This window comes from Myiozetetes cayanensis, unplaced genomic scaffold, assembly GCF_022539395.1.
Source record: "Myiozetetes cayanensis isolate MyiCay16 unplaced genomic scaffold, myiCay2020 scf2-11, whole genome shotgun sequence".
In the NCBI taxonomy this organism is placed as follows: Eukaryota; Metazoa; Chordata; class Aves; order Passeriformes; family Tyrannidae; genus Myiozetetes; species Myiozetetes cayanensis.
Window position 1 is genome coordinate 56,107,308 of NW_026087411.1, and position 17,631 is coordinate 56,124,938.

Consider the following 17,631-nt stretch of genomic DNA (forward strand, 5'->3'; position numbering starts at 1 on the left):
AAGTCAATGCTATTACAGAAATCTGAGGGGAATAAGCAATATTTAGAGAGTGTGGATATTAGAGATGGTCAGAACAACTGTATTTTTAAGACAAACCAATCAACCAGGAAAATAGCACTCTCTTATGAACTCCATATCCAAAGCATCTTCATAATTTTTGGTCCGATCATTGTCTTACTCGCCTGCTCTCTCTGTCTTAAGTCAGCAATTGTTTCAAGGGAGAAAATAATTTTACCAAAATGAAAAACATAGCGATGCTCTGAAAAACCTTCCGTGAATTTGCCTGTAGAGCCACATTTTAAATTATTAATTGTATGGGTTCATTAGCTTTACTTTTCCCATAATGACCAAAAAAGTCCAAACCAAAACAGAAAACAGAAAAAACCCCACCAGTTTCTACTTTTTACTCTCTTAGTGAGTTGAAAAAGTAACCTAACAAAACATAAACATTTCTTTTAATGTAAAAGCAAACACACCAGACCAGCCCCAGAACAAGAGAGACTATAAATACAAACACAGTGGCTGCTGACAGTCTTGGCACTTGAATGAGCACTTCCATTGAGGTAAGTGGAATTACTCACTTTTTCTGTTACTCACTGGTGTCTGTCCAGGAGAGGGGACTTATTTCAGGAATGGCCGCAGTGCATCACACCCTTCTTGTTTTTCACTAGGTGCCTCAAACAATGTAATGCTGCTTCTTCCTAAATTTAGCATGTAAATCTTTGCTACAGTGGAATAGAAAACATGAATTGTGTTACACTTATATGTAATTGTGTTGCATATATATAAATATATTTGCTTCTGAAGACACTGTGATGTCATATGTAAGATTGAACTCAAAGTGTCCTTAAATAAGCACAAAGTCAGAATTAGTAAGGGTGTTATTTTGGCTTTGTTGATGCTTTTCTGCACAAGAGGATGTGAACTAAAGAGGATGTGCAGTCTTGATGGAGCAGAGTATCAAAAATTGTTTGGAGATAGTTTACAAAGAGACAAAGAAATATATAAATAGCTGATTGTATTTAATGTGTTACATACTGTTCTTTGCTATAATAGCTGAATATCTGAGAGAGAGCAACATGAAGACTGATTATTTTCTCAAATTCCTGGTATCAAAAAATCTCATGTCACAAGGAAACAGAGTACATCTCCTGATCCAGACAGCATGGTAGCAGCTGACTAATCCAATTCCTCTGTCCTCTTGTTTGGCATGTGTAATGAAAAAAAAATCACCTCCCCTTCTCCCTTTCCCTCTTCACATATACATACTCATACTGGTATTTTGGGGACTATTTCAGAAAACCAAAATAGAGGCTTTGCATAAAAGATGTCAAATAATGGTAGCAGAGATGACAGTTACATTAATAGAGAATTACTATTCACATCAAATGCAGCTCTAGGTGTAATATCTTTATTTATTGCTTTCTTATAAATTTCCTTCCTAGAGCTCAGGCATTTGTAATGACTCATGGCACAAGTACATCAAATCTTTCCCTGAAGGAAATCTTACTGAAATGGAACTGTGGATTCACATTTGTCAGAATGCAAGCATGGTTCACAGAAGTTTACAGCTGGCTAAAAAGAAGTAAGAAATCTTTCTTTGTCACTAAATTAATAAACGTTAATAATCACTTACTGCAAGGTTGCTGTTCATAAGCATTTTTGGGGATAAACTTGTAATTTTTTTTGGCTACATGCCAGGTTCTTAGCTGAAAAACTGTGCTTAAGGTGCATGTTGGATCATATGAAACTGATAATATTTGCAATTACACTGAATTTATACCATATTTTGAAGTCACATACAGAAGCATTTTATTGGTGCCTGCATATGGGGAAGTGTATTTTTTAGCGTAAGAGTTATATAAAAACTGTCTTTTAGGAATTCTTTTCTGGTTTCATGATACAATGCCAGCACTGAAATCCAAATGAGATTGAAATTTGCATGCCATCAAGCTTTATTAATTTCACTGGCACTGCAGCCACGAGTCATTTGATCCTAAATAATTTGATTTCACGATGTTTGAAACTGCAACAGGGAACAAGGATGAGTTTCCCACCGTGGCTTCCTACAGAGCACTGTGTGTGGGTCTGACCTATTAACCTAATAGCATAGGAGAAATTTCTGTCACAATGTAGTAGGTAAAACTGTACGTTGATTTCAAAGAGTTAACAAACATCCACCAGGGAAGTATTATGAGAACATCAAATCAATTTACACTTTTAAACACACCATATGGTTTGATTACAAATGATGTGCCCATTTTCTTCTTCATCTCACACCAAAGTGTTGTGAATTTTTCATCTGCAAAGTTAATTGTAATTGTGAACCGCAAGCTTCTGGGATAAGTCTTACCCTTTTTTATTTTTCCTCATGGAAATTATGTCCAAATATCTCTGACCTATTGGAGAAGCTTAGATTTAAAAACATAGTTAAGAAAAAATGATATAACCATCTTCTTGTTTGGTTCATAGTTATCCTATGTAATTGTGTTACATATATATAAGTAATATTTGCTTCTGAAGACATTGTGATATCACATTTTGAAATGTTATTTGTTCTGTGTCACATAAATAGCATAAATGAATCCCACTTCCTTTATGTTTACTGAAGGAAGCACAAAAGCTCTCTTGCACGCAGGCAAGCGTTTTCTTTGTGAACAGTTACAGAAAGTTTCCAATGTACTTCCTCTGAATCCAACTCTTCCTTAAGCAAGTTTAAACCAGCTTCAACTTCCTCCCATTATTAGGAACCAGCATATTACTCCATTTTAAACAGTTAATCTCCATTTTCAATATAATATAATATTAGATGACATGAAAGTAGGCTTCTGATGGCCTGCAAATTTGCCAGAAATGATGGGAATGAATGAGGGGGCTGATGATTCGAGCATTTGTATATCTATTTCTGCTCTAAAATCCAGAAATATCTGTAATTACAGTGCTAACAGGAAACAGAAGTTGGAGGGGTAGTTTTATTTTTTTCTTGAAACGATCAGTTGTATCATAGACCAAGCAAAATGCATCAGTGTTAAGTAATAATTAGTTAACAGTGTTAACTAATACAAAGGCTCAGTATTAATAGCTTCCCATAAAAGCAAATAGTCATCAATAAAGACTTGGTACATCAGTTAATTTTTACTGTGGATCAAAATGTTTCCATCACAGAGGAAAACAGAAGTTGGAAAGACTAGTATCTCACACCAGAAGAAATGCAGGCATTTTTTCGTTTACTAACTTTCTAAGAGTATACACATCCTTTATTTCACTACTGGGAAATAGAGCTTGTATGTGTTCCCAAGCTAAAAACTGACTGCACAGGCTATTTTTCTCACAGGTCAGATGTGAGGAAACAGGGCCATTTCACTTCCTTCATAATCTCTGTATAAAGAGAATAGGAAAATGAGACCAGACCTATTGTTCTTGCAGTTTCCTGCCTCCCTTTTCACTATGCCTCGTTCAAAAAACCATGGTTGCCACTTCGAGTGCATCATCACTGTTTAATGTGTTTGGTTATCTAATTATATATATATATATATGTATATATGGTTCTTGCAGTACACAGGTGATATCAGAAAAGCCTTTATTGATAAAATGGTTGTATGTCAAAGGTAGCTGCTTTTTTTCCTTTTAAATAGAATGGGGTAGCTCTTAATAAAAACTGTTCTCTCTCTTCCAAGATAATAAGATCAAACTACACAATAAATCTTCCCAAAAATCTCAGTAAACTATTTTTGGATTCCTTTTTCCTCAGCTATTTTTCCTAAGTCTTCAGTCAATGGAGTGGCTAGAGTACGATGATCAAATATAAATAAGAGAAAGGTTGGAGTTATAGAATCATAGAATCATTTAGGTTGGAAAAGACCTCTGAGATCATCAAGTCCAACATCACGAAATACATTTGTGCACTCTTGGCTATCCTAGTCCCAGGCGTTTTGCCAGGGCTCCAACAATTCTCATTAGAATGAACTGGGAAGTGGGACAAGAAATTTCTGTTCTCACTCAGCAATGAGCTGTAACTGGAGATCTGGGGAAGCAAGCATGAGCCCACTCTGTGCTCCCGGCAAGCCCTGTTTTACTGTCTGGTGTTATTTCTTCCAACAATATGACATCCTCCATAAAGGAATTGCAGGGATCATGCCTGAGGCTTTCCCTCACTGTCTCTCAGCCATCTGTAAGACACCTATAAAAAGAAGCACTACCTGGATATTTCCCATGAAGAAACCTACTAGTACATCACTCCATGGGTCAGGAGAGGATGAGGATGAGATAGCCTGCTACTTTCTGTCTCCAGTTCAGGCTAAGAGATCTAGGCTGCCACCTTAGCCAGGTAACAGCAGTGCTTGGATTCCTGCAAAAAATCAGCATTGCCTTTTAACACAAGTGTTTTTTGATCTATTGGCTAGTACAGAAAAGACACCAATTCGGGACACAGCCTTGCAGTCAGAGGGGTGGCTGTACATTCTAATCGCTTTCTAATTATTTTCTATAAGAGAGCTATACTGCTCTTAGCCTGAAAGAAAAGGCACATGGGAAGAATAATGATGCAAAGTTCTGCTTTTTCTTCACCTTTTATTTCATATTCCCGTATAAGAGAGATATATGCTTCATGCACTCAAGAGCATTCTCTCTCCTCCATCAAAGACTCAAATGCTGGCAAATGACTTTGGTGGAAAGCACACAAAAGTTGACAGTTCCATGAAAAAATGTGCAGATAGCAAAAGATGCAATCATCTCTCTTTATTTATGCACATATACTCATTCCATCCTGCCAGTCTCTAACACGCTCATTTTAGGATTAATTTAAAGAACTGTAAGATCTGAACTTTTTTTCCTAAAGAAGCAGGGAGAAATAAAGTACTTGGCAATGATTCCACTTAAATTCAGAAAGCTGTAGCACTGTGTAGGCTTAGCCCCAATTCTACCAAAATCAGTCCCTCTAAAATGACTGGAACAGAACATGATGTTACAAAAATAAAGACATTACATTTCTTTAGAACACTTGAATGTGTGTTAATTAAGTATATTTCCACTCTGTTCAAATCATGGGTTCAGTTCAAATAGCATTTATTGATTTTACATTACAGGACTGTCATTAGCACTTACTAACCGAGTCAAGTTTAGCAGGAAGTTCTGATGGTAAGAGCTTTTCTTCAGAAATTATTTATACACTAACAGGAAAACTACATCTTTCTTCTCTGGCATCTTGAGTCTCTTAATGCAAACAGAAGAAGTTTCAGTTCTGTGTATGTTGTATAAATCTTACTGTCAAAATCAAAAAACAGAGTCTGTGAATCGAAATGGTAGTAAAATGAAAATGCTACCATATTTCTAAATCAATTTCTCCTCCCAAGTATACTAATGTAAATGCAAAGTTATGCTCCTCAGTGTGATGGAATTATTCTAGCTTTTATAGCAATATATGTAAGCTGGGGACATGGAGGTGAGGTCAATGAGCTAAAGTGGGGATTTGGCTGTGGGGGTCAGGGTCAGTTGTGAAGAGGCTGCCGGAGGGGCAGCCACAGCAAAGTCAGCCTTGTCCCATGGGATCTGCCTTCATCTCCCATTCTGCTGCAGGGCCTGGCCAGAGCTGCAGCCCCACTGCATTGTTGCCCTGCATGTCCCTGGCCATGGGCTGCTGGTCCAAACAACCCAGCCCTGCTTGCTGCTCTGGCTGGGAGCAGCAGGATGGGACCTTTGTCAGCAAAGATGACCACTGCCTGTCTTGTCATCGTGCTCAGATCCTGGCTTCCCTTGCTAATCTCACAAAACAAATGTGGATAGAGATGTAATTGGAAATAGATCTTCAAAATAAGTCAAGAGGTTCAGAAATTAAAAAAGAGAGAAAAACATAATAGAGGGGACAGAAAAGAAAATAACATAAATATTAGAAAGTGTGAAGATATAAGAGTCTGGAAAATATATTAAAGCAAAGCTATATATATAGAGAGAGAGGACGACCTTTAATTATCAGATTCCTTCCTGCAGCCACCACAGATGGAGCATACAGCATCTTAATCTCCCTCCCATACCTGACTGAAACATCAGAGAAATGTCACAATAGTGTTGTTTTTAACAGATGAAACATATTTGAAAGCACATGGGGGTGTTTTTGATCTAGAGGTCTTTAAGAAAAAGAAATAAACTAGATTATTGCTATCTTAAACAAATATAAGACACAGACAGAGTTTTATATTTTATTTAACATACCAAGAACAGCTCATATCACCATGGACAAAAAAGGCAGAGACTAAAATCCTTGGGAAACTGATATCGATGGAAAACAACTAAAAAAACAGGCTGAGTAAAATGTTGACCAGGAGGGAAAATCACACCGTGAGATAACAAACACAGGAATCCAGAATCAAGAAGGTACCAAAGCACAAGGAAAAGGCAAGCTGGAGTACAAACCCCATGATTATCGATATTGTGGAGGATTTTATTGCTGGCTGTGAGGAAAAAAATATGTAGAAAGAAAGGTTAAAGGGGAAAATTAAAAACCTTGTGTAACTGATTATAACTGAAAAATCTTTAGGTAAAAATTAGTAAGATGTAAACTAAAATATAAGTGAAGTAGAAAAGGCCAAATGCATTTATATATACAGCTAAAAGCTGGAAACAGGAAGAGAAGGGAAGGTTTAGTATGTATGCAATATGGGAGAGATATGAAATTTTGCTTTCAGCATTCCTTCCATCTTGTAACCAATTTCTGACAAATTCAGTAATGTGCCAGAAGTTTCCTGAAGTAGCCATTAACAACCCTTACAGATGGAGACCATTATTCAGACCATTATTCAGACCATTATTCTGAGGAATAATCATAAAGAAATAATGAGGAATAATCCCATCAGGAAGAGATAACATCCTATTCCATCAACAAGTTACAGTGCACTTCCACATTCAGAGAGCAAGAGGAAGTAGTAAAAAGTATGAGAACAATAAGAACTACTTAAGAATACAGGGAGATGGGAGATGAGTAAATAAAGGTAGTGAAGAAGGTTAAAACTCTTTTCAGACTAGCTGGGACTTCAGTAGTGAAAATTTTAGGGCTTCAAAAGAAAGATATTGAAGGACTACAAATGTAACCCAAATAATTAAGAAAAAGTAATTTGAATATACCCTTATAACACTTCAAGGAAGTTGTTATCAATATAAAAATAATTTCATTAATAATTATGTGTGTTAGTGTCAAAAAGTACAAACAAAAGTTAAATTATCTTACCACTCCTGACTCTACAAAATTATAGAGAATATATTTATAAAAGACAATGTAGACATTGTCATGAATAATCTGTAAATAAATATAACAGCAAGACTAGAGGGATTTACAGTTGAATGTTGTAAGGCTCTAAAAGGAATTTTAATTTTTATAAGAGACTTATTTGATAGTATCATGCAAGGAAAAGACATCCTTTCCTTTGGAAGAAACAAGGATAGTTTTAAAATCTAAAGAGAGGTGGTATTTGACCAGCTGCTCATGCTTTTGAGGTGCTGAGGTAAATATGAAAAGTTACTCTGCCTTCAATACATCCTGTAAAGGAAATCCTCTCTGGAAAGTACCAAATACATATAGTTCTGCTGGGATGAGGGTAAGTGGCCCCAACCTTTTGAGATGCAGAGATGAAATCTCATATAGAAATCTGCCAAAATCATAAAGGAGTAAAGGTTGCCCCTTCCCAGTATCTTTCATTTTCATTGCTTTAACCAAAAAACGTTTACTTTAGAGGCTTTCATTTGACTGCTTACTTCTTTCAATCAACTGATGTATTTGGATGAAAGAGAAAAGGGCTCAATTTTTTAAATATGGGCAACTTTTACAAGGACCATGATAGATACATACAAATTAAATGTTTAAAGGAGAAACTGGAGAAATCTGGTGCAATAGCAAATGATATAAAAAAAGATATTATTCAATCTGCACTGAGGAAATTTACAGACAGTAGATGTCTTCAGCCAGGATCCCATACACATTTCAGTGGTGACACAACACACCAGAGAGGCTGCTGACGAAGAAATTATTATTTTCCATTTCAGGATGTGCCTGCACAGAGGTGCAGGAGGGACCAGAATGACTTTATTTTGATGAGTAATCACATTACTTTAGATCCACCTTTTACTTGATGAACGTTCCTTGCAAAGGCGCTCTCCTGGTACAGAAGGAGAAGAACAACACCGCCATCGTTGTTACTGTCTGCTCCATGGCTCTGTGTGGACAGGATTTTTTCGTCCACCATGGAAAATTTCATAGCCTTAAATGTACGATGCACTTTTGATGGAGAAACAATCCCAGCAGGACTGGTAGAACTGGTAAGTTCTTTGAAATATGGATGCCACTTTGAAGAAGGTAAAAACAGCTGCAGGTGAAACCTGACCATATCATGAAACTGATGTTTTTCAAAATTGAAAAAAATGCAAGGTTGGAAAAAGCTTGTAAACTGTAACACAGAACATACATGCAGAAATTTACAAAAGTCGGGGTACAAACATCTCTAAAGTGGCTACACTTGCACTAAAATGTTGCTTCTGTACAAAGAAAATATAGATGCTTTTAAAAAAGCAGAACAGGGACTTCTTTCATTTTTAAGTGTTAGCGTCATTCTCAAAATCTTCTATCTGGAATAAAGTGCCTTACCTCCAAAGGTATCTTCTTTTTTGAAAAAAAAATCAGGCAATAACAATAAGCCAGTTTTAAAGTCTGAGACAGCAGATTTTTTAAAATATCTCCCATTCATTTCTAGCCTTAATCTACTTGTCTTTACACCGAAGAATCAGGATAGAACAAGTTCCCAGAACTCCTGATGAGCTGTAAGTAAAGGAGTATGTTGACAGAGATTGTAAAACCTGCTCCACAACATTATGTATGTGGAAGAATTTAGAAAGGCAATGACAAATAACCTCAGGGCCATTTTTCTAAACTTGGAGAACCAGATGCAAGATGGGAAGTGGACCTGAATACATACTTTAGAAGGTTGAAAATTATTTGGAGGTGTTTTAATTAAAAAAATGTAATAATCTGAGCATATAACTTACTTTAGTGCAAATAATATAGTATATGAGATCTACTAACTGTAATTAGAACATTGAAAACAGGTAGACCCTAGACATGGCACACCCATATCACCTGATGAAAACTAGACCCTGCACCTCTTTATGGACTATGTTTATTTTTAGAAATGTCTCAACATATGTAACAACTAGTTTTCAGAAACCAATTGTAAGTTCATAGCTGATAAAAGATACTGAAACGAGTTGTAACTGGTACTTCCCTTAAATGAATAAAATTTTTTTTTAATTAGCAATGAACATACATATTTTTGGTCACATATCAAATTGTGAAAGTATTCCTTTTCTAAAAATAATGTTTCATTGTTCTGTAATTTAGCTCTGATTCTGCATTGTGGGCAGCAAAATAACCTTGTACTCCCTTCCCCCTGGGTCATTAGACTTGGCCTTCCTATGATGATGGTGATTTTTTCTGACTGTAATCTCTTAAAAGGATGATTGCTTTGATATCAATACATGTCATCTAACAGTTTTTTCACTGAAAATAAAACACAGTAAAATTAGGCACCATATGGAGAGTAGCTTAACTCTTGGGTATTCAGACCTCTGAATTCTAAGAAGCTATATTAAAAAGAGAGAATAAAAGGTACAATGCCTAAAAATTAAAAAATAAAGTTCCTCTTCTCGTTCTGTTTAAAACATAAATCAAAGCAGTTGAATCAAGTGTTTCATGTACTGAATGCTGAAACTACTATATCAAAAGTGTATCACTGATGTTATACTTTGGTGGGTGTTTTGCCATAAACCTTCTTCTTTGTGTATCTAATATGAGCGTTGGGAAATGCTGTGATGCAGATCTTTCCAAACAAAAACAACTAAAAATCAAAATGTGGTTTCACTGTTTAGGGTAGTTGCACTGGAAAGTGCAAATACAGAGAAGTTACTTACAAACATGCAGGAATACTATTTTCCTTAGTTCATTTTATAGCAAACAGCACATTCTCCAGCCAAACAAAATGAATTGTCACTGAGAAGCCACTGAAAAGATTTAAAATTTTCATCTCAGTAGATGCTAAGTCTGGCCTGATGGGCACCAGTAAAGTTCTGATGAGCAGATTCCTCCCTGGCCTGGAGGTTTCCAAGGGGCTGATTGAAGCGGAGAAGGGAGGTCCCACAGCCAAACACAGACACATTGTACTGGGACTCTCTGAGGCAAAGACTCTCTGAGGCAAAGATCACATGCAGATCTTGGGAGTTAGAAATTAATTTGCTACACGTCATGTCATTTTTATTATTTCTGCTCAGTCTTTGAACTAGCACAAAGCAAGTAGGTAAGTTTATGGCACAGGAGTTGGAAATATGACCCAACAATCTGATTTCCAAAATATCTACCTGAACAACTTCAGAGTGATGCTACAGCACAGAGAAAAGCCTGGCATATTCCCCTAATCACTGTAAGAAGCAGAGGCACTTGGAACCCAATCACCTACTGATAAGTGATTAAAAAACCTCTTCTATAAATGGCTCTGAATAACTAATAGAGTTGCAATATGCAATTTAGCTGTGGAGAAAAGGTTACAATCAGTTTACTTGCAGAAATCCTGATGTGACAATAACTCCAAGTAAGTGACCTACAATGCTGAATTGTCCTATATAAGTCTATAAAATCATAATAATTAGATATAATATAAAAAAGTTGTTTCTTTGGTATGTGTGGTTTCATCATTAGTATAACTTTGGGTTGCAAGGCTTGATAATGGTACATTTCTGGGAAGATCCTTTTGTTATTTTAACTACATGCTAACATACAGGTGATTTTCAGAAACTTTGGTTAGCAGCAAAAGCATATATATTGTGTATTTCAAAAGCAAGGAAGATGAATACCTGTTTTAAGTTCCAAATATAACTCCTTTATGAGGCATAAAGGATAAGGTGCTTAAGGGAAGTAGAGCAGTCAGCAACACCAATCTGGAAAGGGAAAAATTGGAAGAGATGTGAAGGAAAGTGAAGTGGAAAAAGGGAAGAACCATAAATTCAAAATGAGAGGATGTATCTAAGTATGAAGTAGTGAACTGCCAACTCATCAGGATTTAAATCAGATCAGGTACTCAAAAGGGTCAAGCAGGAGACCACAGCTTTTGTTCGATTCTCTCTAGAAGCCACAGTTTGGAGGGAACTTTGTTACTGTACCACCGCAAAAGCATAAATCTACCGGGGTGACCTGACTGTGACCTTCCTGTACCTGAAAGGTGCCTACAAGAAAGATGGAGAGAGTCTATTTACAAGGGCATGTAGTGACAGTACAAGGGGAAATGGCTTCAAACTGAAAGAGGGCAAGTTTATATTAAAGAAGAAATTTTTTACTGTGAGAGTGGTAAGGCACCGGAACAGATTGCCCAGAAAAATTGTGGATGCCCCATCCCTGGAAGTGTTCAAGGCCAGGCTGGATGGGACTTTGAGCAATCTGGTCTAGTGGAAGGTGCCCCTGCCCATGGCAGGAGGACATGGGAACTAGTGGAACTAGTTGATCTTTAAGGTCCCTTCCACACCAAACCATTCTAGGATACTAAATGGAGAAACAAAGAGAAACTGTGAAAACATATCCAAGAGAGACACATAGAGCAAGAGCTCTGGCTGTGGAGATAAGCGAGCTCTTGTCTATTCTTCCCTGCAAGGCTGATGTACAGAGTTATTATCCAGGCCGCTTCTTGCTTGTTGCTGCACGCAATGGTGGACGGAGGAAGCATGCAGAGGAAGGCAACCACTTATAGCTGGGCCTACGTGTCAGAATCGGCAATTCTTCACCAGCTATCAGCAGAACCTGCACTGGTGATGATCCCATGTGCCCTGAGCCCATGGAAGTGATTTTTCCTCTATACTCGGCACTGGTGATGTACTTGAAACCTTGAGCCCTGTGTCCAGTTCTGGGCCCCTCAATTCAGGAAGGCCACTGAGGTGCTGGAGTGAGTCCAGAGAAGGGCAAAGGGCTGGTGAAGGGTCTGGAGCACAGGTCTGAGGGACTTGGCTGAGGGATTTGGGGTTGTTTAACCTGGAGAAGAGAAGGCTCAGGGGTGACCTCATCACTCCCTACAACTACCTGAAAGGAGGTTGTAGCCAGGTGGGGCTCGGGCTCTTCTCCCAGGCAACTAGTGACAGGATGAGAGGACATAGTCTCAAGCTGTGACAGAGGTTGCACATCAGGAGGAACAGCTGTTTAGGTCGCACATCAGGAGGAGTTTTTTCACTGAAAGCGTGATTAAATATTGGAATGGGCTGCCCAGGGAGGTGATGGAGTCACTGTCCCTGGAGCTATTTAAGTAAAGCCTATACACGGCACTTAGTGCTGTGCTCTACTTGACACAGTGGTGTTCGGTCATGGGTTGGACTCGATGATTTTTCCAACCTTATTAATTCTGTGATTCTGTGAAGCCGCCTGGCACCGCCTCAGCCTCTCCCACGGCCCCCTGAGCCGCGCGGGACCCGGAAGGCCACTGCGGCGGGGCAGCCGAGCATCCCCGGATGCGCTGAGCGGCTGCGGGCCCGTGCAGCGCCGGCCGAGCCAGGAGCGAGACGCCGCCGCCGCCGCCGCCCCGGGGAACGCGGGGTTGCCGCGCAGCGAGGGCCGAGAGCGGACGGGCGGACCCGCCGCCCCCCGCCGCACCGCAGGGGGCGCTGCCGCGCACGGGCCGGGCCGCGGGGCGGGGCGATCCCCCCGCCGTCACCGCGGGCAGCGCCGATGCCGCCGGCGGCGCGGAGGGCGGGTCAGCGCCGCCGGCCCTCCGCGCGCTCGCCCCGCCCCCGCGCGCGGCGCTTCCGCCGCCGCCGCCGCCGGCGCGGAGGGGGCGGGCTGCCCGCGGCTGGGCTGGGCGCTCCCCGCCCCTCGCTGTGCGCAGGCGCGGCGGAGGGCGCGCAGGCGCGCGGCCGCGTGGGCGGGTGGCGGGGGAAGGTGCGAGCAGCCGCCCGCGCGCGGCCGCCGGCGGCGCGTGTGTCCCGTGTGTGTCCCCCCCCACCCCCGCTCCCCGCCCGGGGCGCGGATGGTCCGCGGCGCTGGAAGATGGAGGGGCTGACGCTGAGCGAGGCGGAGCAGCGTTACTACTGCGAGCTCTTCTCCTACTGCGACACCGAGAGCACCAAGAAGGTGGCGTCCAACGGGCGCGTCCTGGAGCTCTTCCGCGCCGCGCAGCTGCCCAGCGACGTGGTCATGCAGGTACGGCCGCCGCCTCGGGGCCCCCGGCGGGGGCGGCGGGCCCGGGCACCGCCCCGCCCCGCCGTGCCGTGCCGTGCTGTGCCGTGCCGAGGCGGCCCCGGCCCGGCCCGCGCCCCCTGCTCGCCCCGCAGCCTTCGGGCCGGGGCGGGACCCGGCGGGCAACTCGGGAATCACAGAATCCTTGGAGTTGGAAGGGACCTCTGGGGATCATCCAGTCCAACCCCGCTGGCAGGGCAGGGTCACCTAAGAGCAGGTGGCACAGGAACGCGTCCAGGTGGGTTTTGAATGTCTCCAGAGAGGAGATTCCGTGACCTCCCTGGGCAGCCTCTTCCAGTGCTCTGCCACCCTCTACGTGAAGAAGTTCTTCCTCATATTGGGGTGGAACTTCTTGTGTTTTAGTTTCTGGCCACTGCTCCCTGCTCCCTGTCCTGTCACTGGGCACTTTTGAAGAGTCTGGCACCATCCTCGTGGCACCTGCGTCTGAGATATTTATGTGCATTGATTAGATCCCCTGTCGGTCTTCTCTTCTCTGGACCGAACGGGCCCAGCTCTCTCAGTCTCTCCTCATACGAGAGATGCTCCAGACACCTAATCATTTTTGTGGCACTCCACTGGACCCTCTCCAGCAGCTCCTTGTCTTTCTTGTACTGAAGAGCCGAAACCTAGACAGCAGGAGAGCTCCCTGCACAGAGTAGGGAGCTATTGTCTGGCCTGGAGCCGGCCACCTGAGTCCCTCCGGCGGGGGGGCGTGGGCGCAGCAAGTGCTACACTGAGCAGCGTGTTGCTGCTCTCTCCCTCCTTGTACCTGCGGGGGCTCGGAAGGGGCTGGTGGCTGCTGGCAGCGTCCAACAGCTGGCAGGAATCTCTGTCTTGTTTGTTCCGTGCCGGCAGAGGCCATTCAAAGAATGGGAATCCCGAAGCATTTTGGGGAGATGGGTGAGATTCAGCCCACAATCTGCTGGTGAAGAGCAACACAGAAGGAAATCTGGGTTTGTATCAGTGGGAGCTACTGATGCTGATCCACTTCACCTAAGCCGTGCAGTGTTTTGTGGACATCACTTGCCGGCAGGAATTAACTTACCATCAAAGCATTTCTAACAACGAAAAATTCAGTGTTAAGACTGACACGGGCCCATACTTGTAATCTGTGTGTGCGTGGTTTTAGCACTTACTTCCTTGACCAGGTAACATCCAGAAGGTGTAGCAGTGTTGCAGATCTACCAGCACAGGAAAGGGAAAGTCTTGCTTTGATGTCCATGTGTAATTATTTGAGGAACGCATTCCCAGTGAACCATTGTTATGAACAGCTACTGGTAATAATTTGCTGCTTCTGCAGCTCCCTCTGTCGCTGTTCAGTACTTTAAAGTTCACGTATAGTCTTTTGAGCTGCTGTGGGTAATGCTGTATTTAGAAAGCTGTACTGCCTTTCATGTGGTTTCATCCTCAGCCTGGTGAGATAAGCAGCCCTTTTAACAGAAGTATTAAACTTACTGTTGCCAGAAGCAGAGTGCAGAAACTTCAACATTCTGTAATTTAGTACCAGGAGAACGCTTACTGATTAGGGTTACTGTTGTATTTTGGGCCTCCCAAGGGCAACTTGTTTTGCTGAAACGAGTCTGAGACACAATGAAGTGGAAGAGGGCTGAATAAGAAGTGGTTCTTACTGGTAAAACTAGTAATCTCTTATTTGATGACTTGCTAGACTGGACTTAAGAGAGTCTGCCTGCTCAGTATTATGAGTGAGATTTCTCAAGGGCCACCCACTGCTGCTTTTGAGTGTGGCCAACCAAATTCAGAAAAATCATCCTAGGAAAGTGAATGTTTAAATGTTTACTGTATTTAAAATCTCTTTTACATAAAACTTGTCTGGATCAGTGTATAAATAAAGTCAGCTAGTGCTAGAGATTGTTTTATGCAGGAATTTAGTGCAAGAACTTGGAAAGACTAGGAATTTTGAATATAAGTGGATACAGATTATATCCTTATCTTTTGCAGAGAAGGTCAGATATTTTCCTGCAAAGTAGATTGCATCTGGGGAAGAGAGACTACTCAGCCGTCATTCCATGGGTCCTAAATAAATTAACTCAAGAAGCAGACCTGGCTTATCACTGTAGTAATCTCAAGGAAAACCTTGCAGTTAAAATGGCAAACAAGATATTAGATTGCCTGAGGAATGAGACTGTAGATAATAAAAAGAAAGTCAAAATGTCCTTAGCAGTTTGACCCATTATAAATATCTTGTGCAGTGACTGTTGGTCACCTGTAAAGTACCTTGTATTTTGAAAATAATTTAGTTGTCTAGTTATTTTATGTTCTTTTTAAAGTACAACTCTACTTCAGGTTAACACAGGCATGACTCTGTTGGATTGGGGTTGTTCGAAGGGAAGTCGAATTTAATACTTTGGAAACTGAGACTTTGTAACTTAAACCTCAAGCTAATATAGCTTAAGAAATAAAGAAACTCTGTGAAGGAGATGGAATTTTCTTTTGACCACATGGTGGCTGTGTTCTTACCTGTTCATTTGAAGCACTTGATGCTTGTGGGGAAAGGAACTTGATTCAGTTACCCAATACTTACATAATCCTGGAATGCAAGTGCAGTACTAGTCACATGAATGCTAAGTACCTTTGTAGGTGTGCAAAACAAAGTATAAAATTGTTGCTCTTCAAACTCAAGGGGACCAAGTAGTCACGAAGAACTACCTCAAAGATTTTCCTCTTTGGTAGTCCAGGTTTATAGATACCTTTGAATAGTTCAGAACTGATTCTGTTGGAAATGAAAACGTGTGACGGTTGCATTTTTAGGCTCGTAACTTGTTTTGCTTGAAAATCTGTTGTCTAAGGGCTGGATATACATGCAGCCTTTGTTGCAAAGAGTTATGTCTATGTGAGAGATCTGTCTTGCAGCAGAAGGAGTTACTATGTGTGGCTCATTGTTCCTAATAATTTTCATTTCTGCCTCTAAGGGACACTGTCAGCTGCCTATTAAATAGGAATAAATGACCATGTAGAAGACTAAAACAGTTATGATTGTTGTATACAAAGCTGTGGCATCCTGGAAAACAAAAGCTATATGTCCACTTAATACACATATACAAAAGGACAGCCTTATTCCCAGAACAAAAATACCACACCAGTGTGAGAACACCAGCCTCTCTTAACCCATATTTCTTCCTGTTTATGCACATCCCTGAAATGAGCACTAAGGTAGAAGACTTGCATAAAACAGTGAATAAAAGTACGTGTGTTGGGATAACAAGTCCAGCTACTTCTGCCATAGTTATATGAGTCTTCAGATCGCTCTCAGGGTGTGGTTTCACACTGCAGCTGACCCAGTCTAATGGTGAGTTGCCACTGAAGGAGGTGGTTCAGTCTTCCCCCGGCCATGTGTTCCTGCTTCTCCTTGCAAAGACATTAGTGCCTGTCCAGTGCTGTTGTATGCTGGCATCAGGGGCTATGCAGGCAGAAAATTAATCACAACTTTTTCTTGATAATAACTCTGTGTCAGGTAACAGTGGAGTTGAATGAATCACAGTGCTGGCACAAGAAAGGAGGCAGGAAAACTGCTGACAGAGGGGGAAGTGGAGAACTTTACTTTTTCTAGAGGAGTCGGGTATTTCAGTTGTGACCTAGCATGGGTTTCGTGGTAGCTTAAACCACTGAAAGCTGGAGCAGCGTCATGCTGGCTCTGACTTCTTTCAACAGACAGTGAGCTGGTTCAGAGAGTATATTCAACCAAAAGTTAGAAGGTTTTGTCAGAGTTATTTTTCACTTACCTCGACTCATGGCTCAATTGCATGTGCATTGGTGTTTGTATTAGCATGTAGTATGGCACACAGTTATGCTGAGGAGCTGTCATCCGCCCTGTTTACATATTTCAGAAGCTTTCCTTTGGTAAAGTTCCTGTACACTGATAAAACTTTGATAAGGTTCCTGGTCCTGTACACTGAATGTTAGCTGGGATTCATTATGTGCCCTCCTTGAGTATATCTTTTTGGTTAGCTTCATACAAAAGAAATGCAGTTGCCCATTCTTGAGTGGCTGCACAGAGGAGCAAGTGTGATCAGGAAATTGGCTTCAAAGGCACATTCCCCATCGAACCTAAAATGCTTATGTAGGTGGGCTAATAAAATCAGCTCTTGGTGTCTCTGGACTAGTGGTGAAGTTGCTTGTAAAAGGAATTGTGAAGTTCGTTCGTTGTTGTGCATGACACGAATATGATAGTTGTTCCATTTGTTAGATTTGTACAATTCTTACTTAGATGAGTTAATCATAAAATGTTTTATGGACTTGTACTCTTGATTATGAATCATAGAAACTTCGCAAGACGAAGCAGAACAGTTGTGCACGATACTCATCTGAAATTAATGAGTTAAGTCATCTTGCTTTAAAATACAATATTACTAGAAAATAACATGGTCATC

The 17,631-nt window shown here is 41.3% G+C and overlaps 1 protein-coding gene across 7 annotated transcripts in view; it reads left to right on the top strand.

Annotated features, from left to right (window-relative positions):
- The first annotated feature begins 12,941 nt into the window (after positions 1-12,941).
- Positions 12,942-17,631, top strand: part of REPS1 (RALBP1 associated Eps domain containing 1) — a 61,210-nt gene continuing 56,520 nt past the window's right edge. For all 7 annotated transcript variants that reach the window (XM_050316845.1, XM_050316851.1, XM_050316846.1 and 4 more), the window contains exon 1: positions 12,942-13,207. In XM_050316845.1, the coding sequence (XP_050172802.1) occupies positions 13,055-13,207 (153 nt within the window). In that variant the 5' untranslated portion in view covers positions 12,942-13,054. The remainder of the gene's footprint in view (positions 13,208-17,631) is intronic.